Here is a 23,726-nt window from a genome sequence, read left to right on the forward strand (position 1 = left end):
GATAGTGACAATGTTAGTGATGATGACAGTTATTTTAATAACGTTGATAAAAAATGACCGCTACGTTGCAATTAGTTGTGACGTCAATAATGATGACGATAGAGTTGATAATAAAATTAAATAAACCAATAATAATGATGATGATGGTGATTTAATATTAAATGGTGACACTGATGGTAGTGATAATGACTTTCAGATAATTGGTAGAACTCTACGTTCTCTGCCTACACACCGCGCCGTCTCTCTCTTGGACTGTACGGTCCAGAACGTGTCAGCCCTCAATGGTCCACTGCTGGAAGGAGTGGCTTTACATGGTCTGGTGGTGTCTTCGGGAGAGATAAGGGATGTTCACAGCGCAGCCTTTAGGGGCCTGGCTGCTCCTCTTCAGGCTCTAGGTAAGAACAAAATATAAGCGTGTTAGACAAAAACTTTAAGCATTCTAGAGGTAAAATGTATCTTTGAAAAGAGAAAATAATGATACAAATTAATATTTTTTGTTTTTATGAAAAAAATACACGATGCACATAGAAATTTATGTGTCAGTAAGGCAGTTTTTAGCAAAACGACTTCCAAAAATTTTAGACTTTTGTTTTTCTTAAATGTAAAATGGCTTAGACTAAGTCTTAAATGAAAAAAAAAACTAAGAGACTAAAATGACTGTGACGTTAAAAAGCTGAAACCTTTATTGATGCCAGTGAGATTGATATGACTGAATTATTTCACCAACATACTAGATAACGCCAGAAAATATTTTTAAAGGTTTAGCTTAGCTTCAGAAACATCAACATATCGACGAATTGTGACACGCACCGTGGCGCAGTTGGTTAAACGGCAAACTGTGGAACTGGCGTTACGGGTTCGATTCCCGCCAGTTACAAGAAAAATAATCCAAGAAAGATTTTTCTCAATTGGTGTGTTGTGGTGTATTTTTTATCACCTCCTTCCACATCTCCTCTATTATAAAATAGAGGCTTAGCGGGTTATTCTTTTTTTTTTAAATATCTTCAAATATAAGCAGAATCGTGAATGCTACACAGTGTGAATAGTGGCCACTTTAACCAGCCAATGACAGGCCATGAGCCCTGTAGATACCTAGACTTCTATATTAACTTTTCTAAAGTGTCCTTAATCTCTGTTGCAATATGTTAGTTAATTTGAATTAGTCGGAGGGATTTGAGTGGGAAACTCCTTGATAATTTTCCGAACGATTGAGTTTACTGTTTACCATATTGATGTGCCGTATATTGTTTTTTTTTCATAATTGTTATGTTTTTGATCAGATATAACATTTGTGATGGTATATTTATGTGTCTGTGTCAACTCAACACAGGACTTTTAGTTCCATGGCGTTGTGGGACTTATGTCTCAAATAATGTGTAATAAACAACCTATAAGTAAATAACTAAATAAATAAATAAAAATAATGAATAACTGCAAAGTTAGTGCTTCAAACATAAAATTTATCAAATGAAAATAAATTATTCGGATGCATTACAAACACAGTGTAAATTAGATATGATTCACTTAGGGAACATATTTCCCGTTTTTTTATAGAAATCATTCAGTTTTTAAATAAATATAATGTACGAAAAACAATTTCAAAATGTAAGACCAATTATAGATTTTGCATTCACATTTATTATGGATACTGGAGAAGAAAAAAAACATTAAACAATAGTAAAAAAGAAATATAAAATAACTAAAAGTTAAACAAAAAAATAAACTATAGTGCCGTCCCTATTATCCTCTTCTCTACCTCTGTTTCCACGTACAATTATAATTATAACTAAAATTTTACAAAAACATATTATTACATAAGGGTAGTAAAAACCGAAGATATATTTCAAATGCCTTCAACAGATCAAGCTCTATATGTCATTGTTTAGTCCAGCGCCTGCGGTATGTAAGGTTTACTGAAATGCAAATGTTTCAAGTCCTTTGCTGTGTTTACGACAGCTATTTCGCCTTTGTGACCATTATCAAAATTCACTCACCGCTGCAGGCTCTGTGTGATCCTGGTAGAGTTTCCGGGAAATGACGTCATCCTGTTTCAATAGATCCAATTGAATTGTAAACAGAGATCAGAGTTAATACGTATTATTCTGGATTGGTCAAGATTCGGAGAAATTCTAATGTTTGTTGGTATTAGAGTATCTGCTTTCAGAATCTTGGAATTTAAACAAAAAAAACCTTAAGTAAATAAATTTCTAGGTAAAACGATCACTAAATTAAAGGTTCACAACATTTATATGGCGAATGAATTTTACTCACATCAATTATAAGGTTTCAGCTTTTTTACTGTACAAAATGAATTAGACGGAAATAAAAATAATTAATTCTGTCAGCGAACTAAAAATCGACACTGTATAAAAAGCACATTGCAAACTAAATATAGGAAAATTTTAATAAAAATAAAATATATTTTATTTTTAAACCCTTACAGATAACATTCATTTAACGAAATAATTTTTCTTTTCTAAATTTATATTCTATTGTAAATGATAACATCTTTTGTAGAGGTTATCTGAGTCTTTTGTTTAGTTTTATCTAGTAGTATATTGTGTAATTTTATTCCATGAATTTTTAGTCTGGACTGTCCTTGTTTCGTTTAGAATGTTGTATGCGATATTGTTTTGATATTCTCGTGGCGTAGTTGGTTAGATGGCCAACTGTGAAACTGGCGTAGCCGGTTCGATACCCGCCAGTTGCAAGAAAAACATTTTTTTTTCAATTGGTCTGGGTGTTGTGGTGTATTTTCATTACCTCCTTCCATATACCCTTTATTCCACCTACTGACAAGCCTCAAAATAGAGGCTTAGCGGGTTATTCCCTTTTTTAAAAAAAAGCTGCAATTGGTGTATCAATGCAGTGCCCTATGCACTATTAAGTGTGAAAGGAGAATGGTGAATCCTTATCTATCTACTTAAATGATAATCTTTTTTTAATTTTTTTATTTATTAAGGAAAAACAACAGTTGTTATATAAGAATACAAAATATAAAAAATAGTACATGCATCCGGTTAAAGTTTTTCACAAATATAATGAGAGAACATGTTACACAGTAAAGAGAAAAATAAAATATTAAATAAGACATGAGAAAAAAAGGAGCTTGTAAGAAGGTTTAAGGGATGAGGAAATAGAGTGGAGGAGTGGAGGAGAGGGATTTTCATAACACAGTTTACCAATTTAAAATTTTGAAATTATAATAAAATAAACATGAACTTATTACACACTGACAAACGTTTCATTTTACAGTGTTTCAAAAAAGTTTTTTTGAAGTCAAAAAATTTTGTATTAACAATATCTAAATGGGGACAAAGTAAATTAAATTTGGAGCAGCTACGATAAATAAACAAGTTTTGAACATAATTTTTTTTTGGCCTTGAATTATAAAAAAATGAACTTGTTGTGTTGACTTTACGGGACAATTGATTTTAATACGCTCCAAGAGATATGGACTATCGGTAAAAAAATTTAAAATTTTGAAGAGGAAAGACAGATCAGAAATGCTTCTAAGTTTAGTAAGGGAGCTTTAACTATGAAATGAAGAAGAGTTCATACGAGTCAAAGTATGTAAAAGATTTACGATCCAGACGTTTAAGGAATCTATTTTGTATTTTATCTAGTTGTGATATATAAATTGTATATCGAGGATTCCAAACAACAGATGCAAACTCAAGATTTTGAGAGATGCGGTTGTTTTAAATGGTTGAGTGGTGCGTTTAATAAAGCCCAGATTTCTGTAAGCCTAATATAAAGTATTCATTCCAATTTTATTATGCAGAAATAGCGTACAGGACAAAATGATTTAATTTTGCGTGTTTTCGTTTCGGTTAAACAAACTTAGTATATTTTTGACACGATAACTCAAACTCCTTTTGTTGCGAAACGATAAATCTTAGAAAGAGATACACGATGACAGCCGCGAAGAGAATTCATTAAATATACCTTCAATAGGGAAAGGCGTCTTAATTGCCCCTAAATTAATGAGGCCTCAACACCTGTCGACAGGAAGTGAGACAAAGCAGCCTTTAATGTTCGCCAAACACTATTAGAATAGAAGGACGAATTGGAAAAACAAACAATACGAGGTATTGTTTTTCTCAAAAGGTTGCTTTAAGAATTTGCAGGAACGATTCTAAAATAATCGGCAGTGTTTAATTCGTTGACATATATTGTGAATGAGAACGTTTTATGGCTATTTAATATTTTTTATTTGTTAATAGAATCCGCATAAAAAAGTTATCAAAATAAACCAAAAAATATTCAAACTTTTATGTATCGTATTATGATAGCTTTGATGTCTAAGAGTTTTGAAATTTCAAAAGTATAATTAGTTTTTTCATTTGAAATTTTTATTTTAAAACTTATAACTAAAAGCAATATCTTCAAGCAAACCAAAAAACAGTCAACAGAAGAGCTGGTCAAAAATTTGTACTAAAAAACGAAAATTTGTATTTATTTATTAATGTTTTCATACATAAATATGAAAAATATTTTTTTTAAAATTTAGTCGGGTTGTGGTCCAGTCGCAAGTGTCTCGGACTCACGGATCAAAGGTCCGTGGTTTGAATCTCCACTCCATCCCAACTTGATTTCTATTTTCTAATAGTAAATTATTAACAACTCGTTGAAAATGGGCCTCGAAATAAAATATTTGGGTAAATAAGAAATGCAAATATTTATTTTTTTTGAAAAAAAAATACGTCTCTAGAAAAACGCGACATATTTAGCCTTGATAGTTGATTTTCTTTTACTGAAAGGTATTTTACAGGCTTTTATTACTTTTAAAATGTAAAAAAAACATAAGATTTTCCCATTTTGAGATAAGGCTTGCACAAACTAACTTTAAAAAAGTAAATTATGTTTTTTATTTATTTAAATTTTTGTAATGTTATTTGTACATTGGCAGGCTTATTGCCAAGTGAAAATTTCTTCTAAGCAACCAATAAAATAATAGTTCAATTTTTATAATTCAAGTTACAGAACATATTCAATAGAAAATAAAGATTAAAAAGCAAAAGATGTATAAAAATAGAAATAAACACATTTGTTTATAAATTACATTAAATCAAAAGTATTAATCAATAGAAAAAAGGAAAAAAGAGAAAAGAGGAAAGGAGAAGAGATTAAGGAAGAGAAAGGAGATGCTTCTTCAGACGTGATTTAAACAGAGATAATGTAGTAACATTTTTGATGGTGGATGGGAGATGATTCCACAGTCGAGCCGCATTGACACTATATGAGTTAGAGAAGAAAGAGGAAAATTAGGACGAAGAGGTAAACCATAAACTGTTAAGCGTTGAAATTTTTTACGCAGGTATATAGGGGCGTTAGGACTATGAAGTATATTAAACAGAAGTAAGAGGGAGTGATAGTCTCTCCGCTGTCTAATTTTGAGCCATTTCATTTCTACTGCATCGGTACACCAATCGGAGCGTATCTTAATCATTCTTGTTACATGAAGGTAAGATGATCAGTCTTACGCTTCAGATACTAGTCCAGGGACAATGTAATATTCTGAAGGGAAAACGGCATTTTCAATAAATATTTCAAATCAACCATGTCGGGGATCGAACCCGAGACCTCTTGCACGGTAAGCAAACACGCTAACTGTTACCACGAGGCTGACAAATTATTTGCATACACTATGCCTTATTAACAGTAAAACTTTAAAAAATTACTTTGTCTGCAAATAAACATTTTAATTACTCTGAAAAGTGTTTTTGAACTGCGTTTCAACTAGAAAACCTTTGAAAGCGAAATACTCTCTGTAGATTTGTCTCAAACGATTTCGATTATTGTACAAAATATAAGGATGCATTTCTGCTAAATGCAAAAAAAGAATTGAGCGCTCCATTAGAACGATTTCTACAATCGGCAAAAGCGGAGAAAGATATCATTAAGATGTACCGGGAGAAACATTTTTTTCCGTTATGTCTTTGTACTTCCGCTCTCAATAAGGCTCTATTGATCTAGGAGGCTTCGCTAAATGATGCTTGAGCAAACCCCTTAGCAATTCACAAGCAGTCTCATTCAACTTCCTCGAATGCCTTCCCGTGGACCAATTGCAATTATCTCTGAAGTCTTTTGAGATGTCAATCTACGCTTTATTTTTCCTATAAACGCCTGCGTTAATGGCTTGATTTCCACCCTTATTAACTCTAGCGACAATTCTTCTGTCGTGACAACGAATTTGATGAATGATATTGGATATATGTCAAATTGGTAGACATGTATTGTTAACAGAGAAAATTGTCTTGAAAATTGATGGAAAAGCACGTATATAAATACCGTAAGATGGATGATATTATTTATAAAATATGTTATTTGTAGAAGGAATAAATTTACAAATTTACAATTTGGTAACACGAAAGACACAACAACGATAAAAAGACAACATAATATAATAAAAGTTATATGCAAATTACCCTACCTAATCCATATGACTAAATTGTTTTAAAAAATATAGTAGTTTGACAAAATGATTTACGAAAATTGAGCTTGAGAAACTTTATTTTAACATATCGAGTTTAAAAACTCCCTCAAATCACTGTGCTGTTGCCTGAGATTACCTAAGGTTAATTTCCACGATGTCTTCTCACTTTCCCAGCTGAGACATAATTAATATTTATGAAGGTACTGGACATTGGACAATTATTTTGAAAAGACGGAAGAGTGACACATTTCTGGTCATGCGCTTATAAAAGGAGATCCCCGCAGAATGCTCGTTAGAGGTTTTCCTGCTATAAAACACGCACGGTTTTTGCTCAGAAAAATGATTTTTTTGTGGCCTCAAGAGTGTTCGATGTCCTGCATGAACATACTAAGTTCTACAAAACGAACTCCATTTTCAGAAGTGTATTTTACAAAAATTTCCTCATTACCTCGAAGATGAATTGAATGCATGTTTTTTCCTCAGGTCTTCCGAATAACCAACTGACAACAGTCCCCACAGAGGCATTAGCGATGTTAACTGGGCTAGATAGATTGGATCTGTCCTTCAACAAACTGAAGACTATAGAAAACGATTCGTTTGTGGTAAGTTTTTGAAAATGAAGAACTTAACTGTTTAAATTATTTATGTTATATTTTTATGACTGTTTTATTTATGTAGTATTTATTTATTTTTATTTTTATTTTTTTCTTACAAACTGCTAAGTACTGATTTTACATTTTCTGGCAACTCATATAAGACTGTGAATATTCCTTTCCTTCCCAAATCCTTCCTATTTCAAAACTCTTGTTGCTTCTACCGTTCTGTAAGAAAGTCACATGCGAAAATTCACCTCTCTGAAAAATCTTTATTATATACTGCGTCAGCATATTCGAACAAAGTGAAGTTTAATGTGTTATAAATAGACTAAATTGTACAGTTCATCATCATCTACAACATCTACACGATACCGGTATACGTGCTGCAGCAATAGTGAAGTGCTTCATATAAGAAACAATCGGAAGAACTTTAAAAGTGAATAACAATTCCATACAGTCTGCTAAAACTATAAAATCCCGCTGTTATCAGTAACTCGATGCCTGAGAGGCATTTAACTGACCTAACATTCCTTTTTGGTCCTATTCGAGATGGATAAATATCAATTCTTTCCTAAAATTCGTTCCCGATTCCTATTATAGTCTTATGTGAAGTTTTCATCGTTGTTTATTTGTCTTCCATGTTTTCTTCCATTTGTCCACCGGTGACGCGCAAATTCAAATAACGTTCGAAAATTCATTCGTAATTCATGTAGTAAGTAGGTACCTACACAATATTTCTCGTTTATGCGTAATGTTCATTTGTCTTTTTTCTACCAGTAATGTGCAAATTCAAATAACGTTCGAAAATTCACTCGATTACTAATTCATGTAGTAGGTAGGTAGGTTCCTACACAATATTTTTAGTTTATGCGTAAGGCAATGAACTATTTTCTTATGGCTATTTAGATACGTCATAATAAGAATTACAACACAACAGATATGTCAAATTATAGTATCAACTATTATTTCTAAATATTTCATAGATTCATACTACATAGGTATAAAAACTCGGTGAGTATTTATTTTTAAATTAACTTGCTACAGTATTAACGTGTATTAATCTTGTATTTTAAAATTTTGTTACCATGTCTTCTGAAATAAGATACCGATTGACTCAATTATCATTAACAAATTAATTGGCTACTGCCAAATCTGTAAATGACGACAATACACTAGAGGATTTCAAAATACAAAATATTGCCTTAGAAAAAATCAGAAATGATTTCTTCGAAAGCCGTATTAGTGTCGAAGCTTCTAAAAAGGCTGGTTTTGACCCTGCAGAACACGAATGTAGATATAGTTCTTTCAAGAAACACTTTTATGAAATTAAGAAGATCTATAACTCTCTTCTTAAAGTTAATCCAATTCCCAGTTCAAGCGGATCCACTAGTCACGTCAGTAATTCTAAAATATTTTCTTTACCAAATATTAATCTGCCACATTTCAATCGTCAGATTACGAAGTTGCTTAATTTTATTTCAATATTCAAGAGCCTGATACATAATAATGACGTCATCAACGAAGTACAAAAATTTTATAACCTTATTGGATATTTGCAAGGTGAAGCGTTAGACATCGTAAAATTCACCATTTTGCTTATGTTCGAACATATCTATATTTTTAATTGAATCGGCATTCACTTCGTAACACTTCATTATAAATTATTATGAAAATAAAACTTTGTTATCAGTGTTACACAATTTCTATATTTCTATATTTAATTCTATTTATATTTCTTTAATTCTTCCATCTATTGCATTTAGTGAAATTAAAGAGCTGAAACCTTTATTGTGGAGAGATTAATCCGATCGAATTATTATACATACAAAGCAACGATCCCTGTAAAAATACTGCTTTTGCAGTTTGACGGGAATTAAATTAATGTAAAAAAAAAAATGTTCACGTTCAATATTTATATTTTTAAAAAAAAAAGCTTAAAACATTTCAAAGTTTCGCCGACGATATGCAAGCAGTCAGCACATTAATTATATATTTTTTTCAGGGTCTATCAAACCTTACATTTCTTGAGCTGAGTGAAAACCAGCTATCGTCTCTGACCCCCGGCTGCTTTAAACCATTAAAGCTTCTCTCCACTCTACGTCTGAAGGGGAACAAATTGATGACCAGCTCTCTCGTCGCTCTCAAGGACCTTGCATCACTCACTGAGCTAGACTTGACGTCCAATAAGCTCACAGGACCCCTAGGACCTAATAGTCTTCCAGGACTAAAAGGATTGCACCTGCTGCAGCTTGGAGAAAACGCCTTTACAAGCATTAAAAGAGGCGCCCTAGCAGGTAACTCTTATTTTTATTATAAAAATTGGAATAAGTGCTATTAAAGCTACCGATGTCATTGCGATCTGTGAAGATATGTTGTGACGGATCCCCGTAAATAAGTTCTCGTCTGCCAAATCTAAGTATTTTAAGAGCCTTGTTAATAAGTGTAGGGCGAGTATTATCGTATTGCTAAATTTCTCCGTCTTGGCCCAGGGCCTCGATTATGAACGCTATCTTCATCTGTACATATTGAGACGGTAAACTTAACATCTGTACTATCTGTATCTCCCTCGGTATGTACTACCAACTTATCGTCTCGACATCATACGATCGAATAGAACCAATGAATGTCCCCAAAAATTTAGTCCGCGTTCCTTACTTCATTAACATTTGGAAAGGTTCTTATTTATATTTGAAAAGGCATCTGTGATAAAAAGTGCCCTCTTCAAAGCGATTTTAAACTACAATCAATCCCAATTCAAGCACAATATGCTAATTTGAACATGATTTTTATATGAATTTTGACTATTACTAAGACAGTATGCTTGACGATCGTCTGTATTTATCTACTGAGCAATTAAAAGGCCGACTCTCGATACGTACACTCAAAAAGATAGTTAAACACCTGGAAATAATAAAATAACTAAATTTGTTTATAATGGTGTCAACGTTTTACGGCTAGATGTTATTGTGTATTAATATGCCAGCATCTAGCCAGTCTAGCCACTGCATCTAGCCCCTCGTTTTCAAAACTGACAGCTATGTCGAAATTTAATTCTACTTCAAAATTTACGTATTTCTCTCTCATATTTTTAATAGACTTTTTAAAAAAATAGCCCACCTCAGAACGGTTAAAATTTTAACTAAATCGTAATTAAAGGAAAAATTGCTCGGTGGAGCAAAATTTTGACACTTTCAATATGTTAATATATGTATCGAAGGGTACTAGACCCGTCGGTACAAAACGATGTACTTACATCAAAACTCGATGGTGGGGGGATCGGTAGTGTATCTTCGTAATCGGTCGGGAGAATTTTCTTCAACTATGACATCATACTGTAGCTATGTCATTTTAGTGCGTAGGTATGTGTACCGCGACCCACGCTTCCCCTTGTTTCATATCGATGTACCTACCCAAAACTTGAAGGGAGGGGGTTGGTAGTGAATACTCGCAATCCCTCGGGAAAATTTATCTTCAAATATACCGTCATAGTGAAGGTATGACGTCCTTATCTTCCCTTCATAATCGAGGCCCAGGTCCCTAAAGTCTCGGAATATCAAGTAGGGGGCAAGCGTATTAACGCTTCTCAGATTTAACCAGTGATTCCCTGAGGATGCGGCTTCTTCTGTAATATAAAGCATCTCACTCACGTAAAATGCGTTTAGGAGTTTCATCATCTGCACTGCAAAATCTACATCTAGAACTTCTAGAAAGGTTCATTCTCGCAAGCTGTTTAATGTGCCTTGTAAGGGCTCCAATAACCCTCACATGGTTTTTAATCCATTAGGTCAAAGACAAACCTTTTTGAATGGAAAGATTAACAGGTAACAAGAAAATATGGTACGTTATCCGAAATAAAACACTTTGGATTTTTTTCTGTTTTTATTTTTTAATAATACATGTGACGCGTTTCTTATCAATAATTTTTTTTATATTATTTAAAAAAAACAGTTTTTTGATAATGTCCTAACAAAACGAAATAACTCACAGCAAAAATATTAAAAAAAAAACAGAGAGAACAAGACGAAACGCGTCAAATATATTTTAAAAAAATGAATGTAGAATTAAATGCAGAAAAAGTTTTTTATTTTGGATACTGGAATTCAACCAATTATCTGCAAACACTATAAAAAGGTAAAAAGAAATTTAATAAATTTCGAAACTACGTTTTTTTTGTGATGTTCTAAAATGTAGAATAACCGTCCATTAATAATGCTTCTTTTTCTTAACAGCTTTCTATCTCAGTTGAACTAAATCATTAGAAAACAAATGTTGATTAAACTATCCCGCAATTTAAAACTAGGGGTTGAGTTGTGGTTGCCAAGATTTGGAACTCATTATACACTTTTTCATAAATGGTAATTAAAATTCTGGCATAATACCATCCCCAATAAATTTTCTTTCTAATTACGCCAACAGTTTTCTACTTATCACTCGGCTCGAAACTTAATGGGTAAATGTTGAAAACACGTATTTAAAAAAATGCATTTAAATTAAAATAAAAACGCACCATTTTAACCACTTACTATTTACAATATTTTGAGTTTGTCCAAATGTTTGTAGACAAAATACTGGATTTATTTTATTACTAAACGGTTTTAAAGCTGTCATTTATTCCCATATCAAAGTATAATTTAAATTACCCCTGTGTCCAGGCGGACAAAAAATACGGGTTTATTTGTAAAATAGAGTGCTTTCAACTCGATGGCTGTTTTCATGGAAACATTCTGAATTAGTTGATCGAGTGGAGATTAATCCGCCTTCTTTTGTAGTAGTCAACGCGTTAGTCCACAAATCTTGAGATAATAAATTTCATTCCTAGAAGGATCGACGTGAAATATTGATCAACATCCGGCTGAATGGCAGAATGGTGAATGTTACGCAGTGTTTAAAGTGGCCACTTAAACCAGCCAACGACACTTCATAAGCCCTGTAATTGCCTAAACTTCCATAATCTCTTAATTTTTTTCCCCCTCTGTTGCAATAAATTAAGGTGAAATATTTATTTTAAAGATTTTTAAACTTTAATATTCCGTTCCTGGACTGTCACCTGAGGCGTAAGACTTATCACCTTACCTTCATGTTATATATGATTGAACAAAACTGCATTTGGTATACAAATGCAATGCCCTATGCACCACTGGGTGCGGAAAGAGTAATGTTTATGATAATTTATTGAATTGGCGTTTATTTTGTGGAATTCTGAAAAATCCTAATATTTGTATCAATCATTGATTTGAATATATTTATTTTATATATTTTAAAAACAACTAATTTTTTTTTTTTATAATTCCACAGTGTGAAAATATTTTTGAATGAATCGAACATATGCGAAAAATTTTTATTGGTGGAGAAAAAAATTATTTTGAAAAAATAAAAAAAGATCCTTTTGGATTTTTTGACATAGACTGCATGTTTCTTAGCCAAGGACTTCCCCACAAATAATTAAAGCCTTCATTTCTTTATCTCTTTATTTCCTTGTTAATTATCATTTAAGATGTAGAATTAAGCGTAATTTAAGGGTTGAAAAGGGGAGAACAGTCACGTGGTGTAATCAATTGTGCAAGGGGTGAATACTGTTATCTTAATAAACAATTTTATTACATTTAGTCAAATTTTAAATAAATTCGCTTTATTTATTATTTCATTCTCATAAAGCCCAGCATTTTTGCAATTACCGAAGCAAGTCTTGATTTATGTTACATCAGCCAAAGTGACCATACGCTTCAAATGCTAGTCCAAGAACAATAAAATAGTGCAAATAAAAAAACTTTTAAAAATAAATTTGAAAATTGAACCCAAAGCCTTAGAAGAACGCGCTGAGTTTTTGACCATAAGGCGGACAAACTACATGATTAATTAATAGTTATTGTACCGTGCTCTAATTTATTTATTTATGACGCCAATCAGGCTTTTCAATTAATGATTTACGCATTATAATACAAAATACAAAATGCTATGCACAATGTTTCTGGGCCAGACCTCGAAACATTAGATGAACATTCCTTATAATAAACTTTTTTTAAATCCCGATAATTATTTTTGATTTTTGATTTATTTTATGTTTTCTTTTTATAATTCAAAATGAAACAGGTACTTTAATATATTTGAATACAACCACTTACCGATTTTTTCATGTCTACCAGTTTCGAGACGTACCCGTCTCTTCGTCAGGACACTAATTAAACCAACATGCAAAACAACATGAAAAACCCACTATACACCTTCACCATAGTTGTTGCACAAAAATATAAAACCAACACGACATGTATTTTAATAAGCACAGGCACTAATTAGGACAAACATGCACTGATTAAATTATGAAAATATTCTGTTGTTTAAGAATTAATGAAAAAATTAGAGGGGATGGAGCGAGGGGGTAAATTTAATAGGTTAAATAGGGTGACCAATACAGTGGAATGTAAAAGAAGTAACGTTATTAATAACATATATTCCTGATTAGCTTTAAATTAACATTCAACGTTAGTAAATATTTATACACAACGACTTACTGACTTTTCTATGTCTCTCGGTTTTGAGACAAACCCGCCTCTTCATCAGGACACTTACATATATTATACATACATGTAAATCCCATTAAACATCTTTACGATATCAATAGAACGGTTATATGAAAATATAAAACTGTCGTGCTGATATGACAAGTGCTGTTAGAAGCCAGCTCCAACTTGCACTTATTATGTATTTTTATATAAATATTGTTTTATAAGGGGATAAGGGGAAGGGAGAAAGAAAAAGAACGAATAAATGAGGTAAAGCATCACCATCACAATTTAATATTGTATAATGGAACACCGTATTTTTTGTGCAATAACTATGGTGAAGGTGTATATTGGGATGTGTATCTTAGTTTAATCAGTGTCCTGACGAAGAGACAGGTACGTTTAAACACCGGAAGACAAATAAAAGTAGGTGGTCCATACCGGATTTCCTATGTCTGGATACTAATAACACTTCACAAAAATTGCACAAAAATATAAAACCAACATCGTAGTAGGACGCGTGTTATTAAAAGCTAACACTAACATGCACTGATTAGTGAAATAAGCATGTAAGTGATATTAGTGTCGTTTTATTTCGATATTATGTCGGCCTCGTGGTGTAATGGTCAGCGCTTTTGCTTACCATACAAGAGGTCTCGGGATCGATTCCTGACACGATTGAAATGAAATATGTATTTAAAAGGGTGTTTTCACACTTGCATATTATGTAGTCCCTGAAGTGGTACGCGAAGCGCGAGACTGATCATCTTACCCTCATGTAACAAAATGATCAAGATACGCTGCGGTTGGTGTACCAATGCAGCGCCCTATGGACCATTAGGTGCGGAAAAGGAATTATGATGATGTTTTTTTTTTTTTTTTAATAAAAATTGATATTTGATATTTGATATTTGATATTTGGTTAATTATTATAAACACTTTATTTTATTTTAGTTTTTGAGTTTTTTATTTTATTTTTATAATTATTATTTTCTTCAATTAAGTTGTTCTTCTTATAAGGCTCAATAATTATCGCAAATGTTATACTCGCTGCATATGTATGTATACTTATTATTAGGTTATCCGCACTGTAAAATGTACATACATATCTAAATTTAATATCTATTCTTAACTTCTTATTAGTAATATTTATCTTTTAGCTTACGAGAAGGCCTGTAATTGGATCTTAATATATAATTTAACCTACACTGTAATTAATAAATATTGTAATCTGTTGGCTTTCCAAAATAAAATAAAATAAAATAAAAAAAAAAAAAGAAATCTTTGAGTTCTTATGATTAATCCAAATATATCAATTTTGGTGGCCATTTTCAACGAGTTGTAAAATAACTCACTATTAGAAAATGGAAATAAAGTTGTGGTAGAGTGGGGTGAGATCCTCGAACCTTTGATCCATGAGTCCGTGACACCCAATTCGATTCATTTGTATTATTCATTTTCACAATGAGTTTTCTTTTTATTTTCCAAAATTCTGTGTTTTTATTACAGTTAATGATTTTGTGAATAAATGTCATTGTATTGTAAGCTATTTCTTTCTTAGGTTTGCGAATTCAGAAAAAAATAAATTATTTTGGCGTGTTCTTATTTCTCTAATATTTAGGTTTATTTTGGTTCTTCCAACATAGATTGAAACGCAATTATTATAATTAAATTGGAATATGCCAGATTTATTATACTTAAGGACTTGATTTTTGTGATTTTTGAACGATGTTCCGATATTAATAGTTTTGTAGAATGCAGGTTAAATGTTTGATAATTCGGAATTAGAAAATTGTTTTAAGGATTGTTTCCATCTCACTTCACACTTCCATCTTTAATAGAACAACATGACAACAATACTTAACTTATAAGCCCCATATGAACTAGTGAAATTTATTTATTTATTAATTTATATAACTGAAACAAACGGTCAACAAAAATATGATAACATAAAAAAGATACGGTTTAAAGACAGACCGGTGAAGTTAAGAAATAAAAATCATACATATTAAATTGTGGTACAACAAAAGGGTGTGTTTGTGAGTATTTGTATGAGACAAAGTGTAGAAATGTGTTTGTGTATTTGTGTGGGAGTAAGTGTTCAGGTGTGTGTAAGCGTGAGCATCATTAAATATCAAGTAGGAGCGTAACGCAGCCAGAAATAATGATTCTTAATTTATTTTTAAATAAATTAAAGGGCATGTTAAACATAATTTTCTTCACTTTTCTTATAATTTTCATTTTTAAATGCTAACTACAAATTTTCAAATACTTTTTACTTTTATTTTAATTTTTAAATAACTTCTATTTAACATATTACAACAGAGATGAAGAACATTTAAGAAAAGGTAATATAGAAGTCTAGGCATCTACAGGGCTTATAACCTGTCAATGGCTGGTTTAAGTGGCCACTTTACACGCTGTGTAACATTCACCTTTCTGCCTATATTTGAACATCTATATTCCTTTAATTCTTTCATCTGTTGATGTTTGTGAAGTTAAAGAGCTGAAACCTTTATTTATGCGGGTGAAATTCATCTAATTGAATTATTTCACCTACATACTAGGCAACGCCTGAAAATGTTATTTTTTCAATTTCTATACTTCTTCATGGACCAGGTAATTTATCAACAATATTTGGACAAACTCAAAATATTGTTAACTTCTATTTATGTGTTTTTTTCTTTTTCTTCTCTTTTTTGTACTTATTATTATTGTATTAAAAATAGTTCATTGATAACCTAAGATATAATTATTATATAATATGGAACTTTACTGGTCCATTAGAGGTATGTCAAACTGTGTAAAATATAAAACTATGGAATATAAAACTATGGCAGATGGAATAAATACTCATTTCTTGTCCCGCGAATGGGGCATTAAGATTAATCTTGGAGAGTAGGTAAAAAGAGCCTACTTCATTATTTAATAATTAGTAATCATTGTAAAAATAAAATAAGAAAGAGTTCATTGGTTAATTATACCGCGTTAAAGAAGCTTGTGTAGCTTTAAAACTGATCGGTAGAAAAAAAAGTGGTTAAAAATAAAGTTGTTTTTCATTTACTTTATTATAATGAATAACCACAAAGTTAGTGCTTCAAACATGAACTTATAATTAATAGATAGTTTTATGGTAATAAGATTTATGTTGATATTGGGATATATTTCGTTATTTATATAATTCTTCCGTATGTGAGTATGTCACTGAACTCACCCTTAACGGCTGGACCGATTTTGATGATTTTTTTTGTGTCTGTTTACAATAAATAAACAAATTAATATTTTATGCATGGGTTTTATCGATCGAGGATTTGTACCATCTGAGAACAAAGTTTATACAATTCATAAAAAAAATCTTTTTGATTATGGATATAATGTATTCTCACAAAAAAGTGGCTGACTGAAAAAATACCACGATCAATTTTGTTTCCGGCATAGGAGAGAGATCACCATAATTGAAAACTATTTTGAACGACTTTCCAGAGATTTTTCGCCGGGATTATTCTACTCTGATGATGTAGAGAGTGGAAAGTTTCGGTATAAATTAAACCCCACATTTAAGGGCAAAGAAAAAGAGACAGGGGTGACTTGGGACTCTATTAAGCTAATAATAGTTCGTTTTTGGATATAACGTATTACAACATTTTTCGTATATTTTTTTTATTAATCTAACAATGATTTTTAAATTTTTATATTAAGATTTCATTAATTTATAAATACGTAGTTTTACATTTTTGGATAGTGGTCTTTTAACCGGTGTTTTGACCTAAGATATCTCACGAGTCTACATAAAATAAAATACTCGATATATTTATTTTATTTTTTCAAATACTGAAGTCGTATTTTGCTATAAAAGGTCAAAATTAAAAGACTATTTTTACAAATTATGGACAACAGATACATATGAATAGCAAATACCTGTGTATTTTTAAAAAAAAAATTCTTGTATTTTGGTTAATAGAGCTTGACGTTACAGCACTGTCTCCAAAAAAATTTTTTAGCACAACCTTTTAAGAGTTATTTATTTTATTTTATTAACATAATCGGCAAATCTGCCTTTTACAAATATTTATAATACTAACGAATTTGGCTTAATATATATTTTTTAAAACAAACTTCCTAATACCCAAGATTTATTAAAAAAAAATAAACCTAAAAATTATATAATATTTATATTTAAAAAAATAACCTAAAAATTATACGGCATGTTCAGTAGAAAGTTTAAAAAATAAAACATTCTACAGTAATACAACAAGAAAATCATAAGTACTGTTTCATACAGCTGGGCAAAGTAATTAATATTGGTAAATAACTATTTATAATATATTATTGTTATCAAAAACATTTTTCACTTTGTGGTATGACATTTTACACTTATTTGTTTATAAATTTGTATAAACCACTTAATTTTTTTGATTGAACTTCGACCGGTTTCGAGGTTACTACCTCATCGTCAGGAATTTAACTAACTTATAATTACACGCGTTGCTATTTATATAATAAAATATTGTATGAAAGAGACAGAAAATTGAAAGAAAGAGAGAGAAAGAAGATAAAATAAATCATAACGGGAATAGTTTTAAAAGAGGATTCGACTATTTATAATTTCAAACACAAAAATGAAAGCGAAAGACTTAACCAATCAAAGGCCACTCCACATTCATGTAAAAATGCTCAAATGATAAATATATTTCCCTGTAATAAATATGTCTGTTTATGCAATCATTTTTTTAATAAAAAAATTGTGTATATTTTCACAATGATAAGCACAATCAAGATTTAAAAATTGAACTTGAAATTGTTTAAACATACTCGTTGTTTGGTCAGCTCAATGCCTTTTAGGCATTGTACATAGATAATAGAGGGAATTAGAATTTAGTGGACTGCATGGAAATTGTTAAGTACTCATTTTAAAAGTTCTTCCGATTGTTTCTTACATGGAGCACTTCACTATTGCTGTAGCACGGATACCGGTATCGTGTAGATGATGATGAACTGTATTATTTAGCCCGTTTATACAACACTAGGTTGCTGGTTCAAATCCGGCTCGAAGGACCAAAAAGGAATGTATGGTCACCTGAATGCCTTTCAGGCATTGTACACTTATAACAGATGGAATTAGAATTAAGTGTCCACTGAATTCTAATTGTTTTGAAATTGTTACTCACTATTAAAGTTTTTTCGATTGTTTTTTATTTGGAACACTTCACTATTGCTGTAGCACGGATACCGGTATCGTAGAGATGATGATTAACTGTATATTAAGCCGGTTTATACAACACTTACTTCATTATACCTAACATAAATATAAACATAAAACAAAATTTTATATTTGTGGCACTTATGGTGGTCTTAGCATATTTCGCCATCGCTCGAACAACGGTGAATGGATCTACACTGCAGTGGCTTGGAGAAGCGCGTTATTAGACCTTTTCAGGCGTTCCCGTAGGCTTCGCGCTCTTTGGAGAAGTAGGGCATCGAAGGTGTTGTTTCCTTTTGATAAAAAAAATACCAAGGAATACTGCAAGGTAAGATTTCGTAACGCTGTAAAATAATGTGCGCATGTTGAAAATAAAAAAAAATTGGTTGAATACAGAAGATACTCTCGTTTAACTCTACTCTGCCCGTTTACTCCGCCACTTCATCGTCAGATCTTCACTGCAACTTTCCTAGACTCGACTGAATCGACCTGGATTGAATCTAGAAGCGAATTTACAACCCACTAGTCGCCACTGTCAGTCGATAATATTTTGAAAAAATATTTATACTAACAAACGACTGATACCTATCACAGCTAGCAGTAGATTTCAGTCTCGTACAAAACGCGTCTCGTACAATAACATTATTTTTTTATTTTTTATTTTGTTTATTAAGAAAAACAACAGCAATACAAAGAAATATACACAACATAATAAAAAAAACATAAAATAAAGCCAAATCAGTTTTTCACATAAATACAATTATAAAAATCCAGTTCAGTTAAATATAATTTAGAGAAGTGCATGTGTGCGAGTTTTTTTTTGTGTGTGAGGATGCGTGTGTAAAAAAGTGGAGTGTGGTTTTGGTAGGTATGTGAATATGTGTGTGATTGTATATGGGTGTGAGGGTAGGTTTAAGGACAGGTTTTATTCATAAACTTATGTTTATAACAAAAGTGTTTCCTCATCTTGATCCAGTGTTTAATTATTTAAGAACTGGAAGAATAAATAAGGAAATTAAAACGACAATAATAAAGATCACGGAAACGCATAATTTAAAAATTATGAAAAAAAAAACAAATGAACATTATTTTTTATAAGAAAAGTGTAAATGAAAGTATATAAAGAAAATGAGTAACGCAAAACAATACACTTACAAAAAAGAATAAATTTCCCTTTATTTTGGGTGAAGGTATTTGAATAGACGAGATTCATTTCCTCTTCAAACTTCTGAATAAAGGCGCGTATCAAGAGTTCGGGTGAACTTACTCTATGCTAAGGGATGAAATAGGGGTTAAAAAACATCTAGAGAAGTTTGGGTCCCAGAAACGGAAACGATTACTGAAATATTCTACCAAACCGTAATGAAATCTTTGATATTCCGCGCGATATAATGTCAAGTGATAATTTGATTTATACCCCGAAATCGTCCACTTTTTCAGAATTAATTCATAATGTAATTAATTAAGAAGTAACCAGCGATTTTATTTCCCCCTTCTTGGCAAACCCATCGCATAAAATTATTTTTATGTAAAAATATTCCGATGGCTAACCCCGAATTAAAATTCTCTGTTTTTGAAGGCTAGCCATTTTAAAACACAAAAAATTAAAGGGTGGTAAATGATTGTAAAGGTTAAAAAAACATTTTAGAAAAAGGGTTTTCGAAGAATTAATATAAAAATAATAAAAATTAAATAAGCGCTTTTAAAACAATTTACTGGAATTCATAGGTGAAATACAAAAGATAAAAAAAATACTTTAACGTGATTGTTGAACTCATAAATGTATGCGATATCTCAATCATAATTGATAAAAAATACAAAAAATTCAAGTCATATCGCCATAACTGGTATTGTTATTTTTTTGAAAAAGTATTCGAGTTCGTTACACAAATACCTAAAATTTGCAGCCATTTTCTACGATCTCATAAATAACTCATTTTAAGATAATGTATTATATTAAATATCGAATTTTGTATCGTCTCAGCTTTAATTTTTTTATTTGTATTTTATTAAATTGCGTCTGAATGTATTAAAAAAAATATATTTTCCTATTTTTTTAATGGGATTAGTCCGTAATTAGATATATAAATATAATTTTATCACCGATCAGGCAAAAATCACTAACCCAAAAAACACATTTTTTTTAAATCACTATTTGAAAGTTTGGAGACCAAGGAAAAATCAGGTTTTTGTGTTTTGGAAGTTTTACGAACACATTAATTAATGTCTTAATTTTAATAAATGTTAGTAAATATAAGTTTATAATCACTTACCGACTTTCTTCGTCTACCGATTTCGAGACGTGCCCGTCTCTTTGTCAAGACACTCACTATACCGATATGCAAACACTATCGCAAAACACATTCTGCAACATACCGCTAAATCTTATTAACTTATTTTAAGTGCATGTGTAGACATGGTGGTGTTTGCATCCCTTCTACTGTGCATGCAATTTATGTATGCTTAGGTGATGGTAAAAGTGAAAGTGTTTATGAGTATTTGCATGATGCTGCCGGTTTCGTGGTGGAGTGGTTTGCGCGTTTGCCTACCATGCAAGAGGCATCGGGTTTGATTCCTGACATGGTTGACATGAAATATTTATTTAAAAAGGCGTTTTTACACTAGAATATTTCATAGTACCTGGACTGGTACCTGAAGCGTGAGACTTTTCATCTTACCTTCATGTAAAAAAAAATGATTAAGATACACTGCGGTTGGTGTACCAATGCAGCGTTCTATGCACCATTAGGTGCGGAAAGGGAATGATGATGATGATGCTGTAGGTGTAGTGAGTGTACTGACGAAGAGACGGGTACGTCTCGAACCGGTTGACAAAAATGTCGGTAAGTGGTTATGTACCTATATTTACTAACATAAATTCAAATGTTTGACAACAAAGTTATTGTTTTTTTACATAAATAATACTCGTATTCGTATTTTAATTAATTATATCAATCCTTTTTTTTCTGTTCATTAAACAATATTTGGAAGGTTTTATATGAGGCAGGGTGGCTAAAAATTGGTTAAGTAAATTTTTCTTCTTTATAATCAATGTCGGCCTTAGAGTAATAATGCGCCAAGCTATAGAGGAGCCCAAAAATAGAAAACCCATTCTATGACTATTGAGTATTGAGTTAGCTACAGTTCGCAGCAAAACAACGAGCCGTACTCAGATCGAGAATTGCCAAATGGATATTAATTTGCGTTGTAAATACTTTTAAAAATGTACCTGTGTATTTATTATTGCAGGATTATTTCAATTTATTTTTCTATAATCTGCGTATATTTATTTTATAAAACTGAAAATACATGTGTGTGTTTATTTTTTAATTTATTTATTCATTTTATTCACAATATACTTATGTTACATTTCTTGAGACATAAATTCTAACTCCATGGAACCAAAGACCTGTGTTGAGTTTGTTTGTTTGTCCGTCATATCTCCGAAACGGCGAGTCGTAGCGGCCTAAAATTTGAAAACGTCATCAAAGATGCAATTTCAAGGCTGACGTGGCTATTTTCGAGTAAAATTTGAATCGACCTCTACTTGATAAAAACTCAAACTGTATATGGATGCCTAGTGCGGCCCTAACATATTATTGCCCTTAATAACGTGTCATTATCAACAGTATACATACTTTAATTCACAAATTTATGCGCTAAATTGAGATAAAATAATATCTGAAGTAAATATGTTGATATAAGGAAAGTTTTTAAGCAACATAATACACGTGTCGGGACAATAAATGCTAAAAATCAATATAAATCATAGGAAAATATTCGAAATCAATTGCTGCAACCAAACATACTGCGATTCACCATAGTCAATTTTTATTTACTATAACGTAAATATTTTGATTTATCATCCGATAGAACCGTTATGTGTTTGTTGTCAAACAAAACCAAACGGCCGCCAATCTGTTGCTAACCAACATCGCTTGCGTTCTATGAAACATAGTGATAGGGCGTCTCTATAGGTTGACGCATTATTACCCTGAGATGTAAGCTAAATGAGTTAGTTAAGTAAATTGACTGAAAAATATTTCATGAAATATATTTTTCTTACGTCTTAGAACAAAGTAGTATAATTTCACATGGTAAAAAACAATTGATTCGATATAATAACTATTTTAAGCTTTGTTGTCAAATATTTTACTTAATGTTATTAAATATTGGTATATAACAAATATATTGAATTTACGTAACTTTTTCCGAGTTACCTTGGTGACGTTTGCCTTTTAACGAACGTTATTTTATGATTCAAATGTAATAATTAACCCAAAACCGCCATTTTTATGGTTATTGACTTTTGTCTGAATGACCTTTAATGGTTTTAATAAAGTTTTTCATTTGTTTAAACTTCAAAAAACAGATGGCTTTAATTATCATCATATCTGCTCCACATATGGCATACACCATATGCAACGTATTACAATATGTTTTATGCAGATAAAGTAATCAGTCTTACGCTTCAGCTACCAGTCCAGGAACAGAGAAATATTGCAGTGTTTAACTATATTAAAAACGAATATTTCAAGTCGACCCTGCAAGGAATCGAATCAGGACCGAAACATGGTAGGCGAATGCGCCAATCGCTGCACTACGAGGCCGACTTACTTCAACTCAATTTATTTTTTCTTGACTTTTATATGAATATTTCACAAGCAGAACTGTATTCTTTATCTTTCTGGACACAGGTTAAATTGTACCACTTATTTTATAGTAATTTCGTCAAAATTGAACCCGAGATTCTCTTGTGTGGTGAAGCGACATAAAATATGGCACGTTATTAAGTGCAATCAAATAATAATATCTTTATATATATAATTCCTCTATACGTGTGATGTCATCGTACTCCTCCTAAACGGCTAAACCGATTTTCAGAGAAATATAGATCTTTGCGCTGTGTCTGTTCGTAGATATTAAAATCTTTGATCGAATATGTTAAAGAGAAGAAATGAGCATAAATATGTTGTTCATAGATCTACCAG

The 23,726-nt window shown here is 31.4% G+C and overlaps 1 protein-coding gene across 1 annotated transcript in view; it reads left to right on the top strand.

The window, feature by feature from the left end:
• The window catches only part of Lrt (Leucine-rich tendon-specific protein), a 280,436-nt gene that overhangs the window by 240,071 nt on the left and 16,639 nt on the right, over nucleotides 1-23,726 (top strand). The window contains exons 4-6 of the mRNA XM_088225666.1: nucleotides 197-395; nucleotides 6,923-7,041; nucleotides 9,038-9,329. Coding sequence (XP_088081792.1) covers nucleotides 197-395; nucleotides 6,923-7,041; nucleotides 9,038-9,329 — 610 coding nt within the window. The remainder of the gene's footprint in view (nucleotides 1-196; nucleotides 396-6,922; nucleotides 7,042-9,037; nucleotides 9,330-23,726) is intronic.

The sequence above is a fragment of the Micrasema longulum genome, unplaced genomic scaffold (assembly GCF_059751315.1).
Source record: "Micrasema longulum isolate JH-2025_06_02 unplaced genomic scaffold, ASM5975131v1 h1tg000379l, whole genome shotgun sequence".
Lineage (NCBI taxonomy): Eukaryota > Metazoa > Arthropoda > Insecta > Trichoptera > Brachycentridae > Micrasema > Micrasema longulum.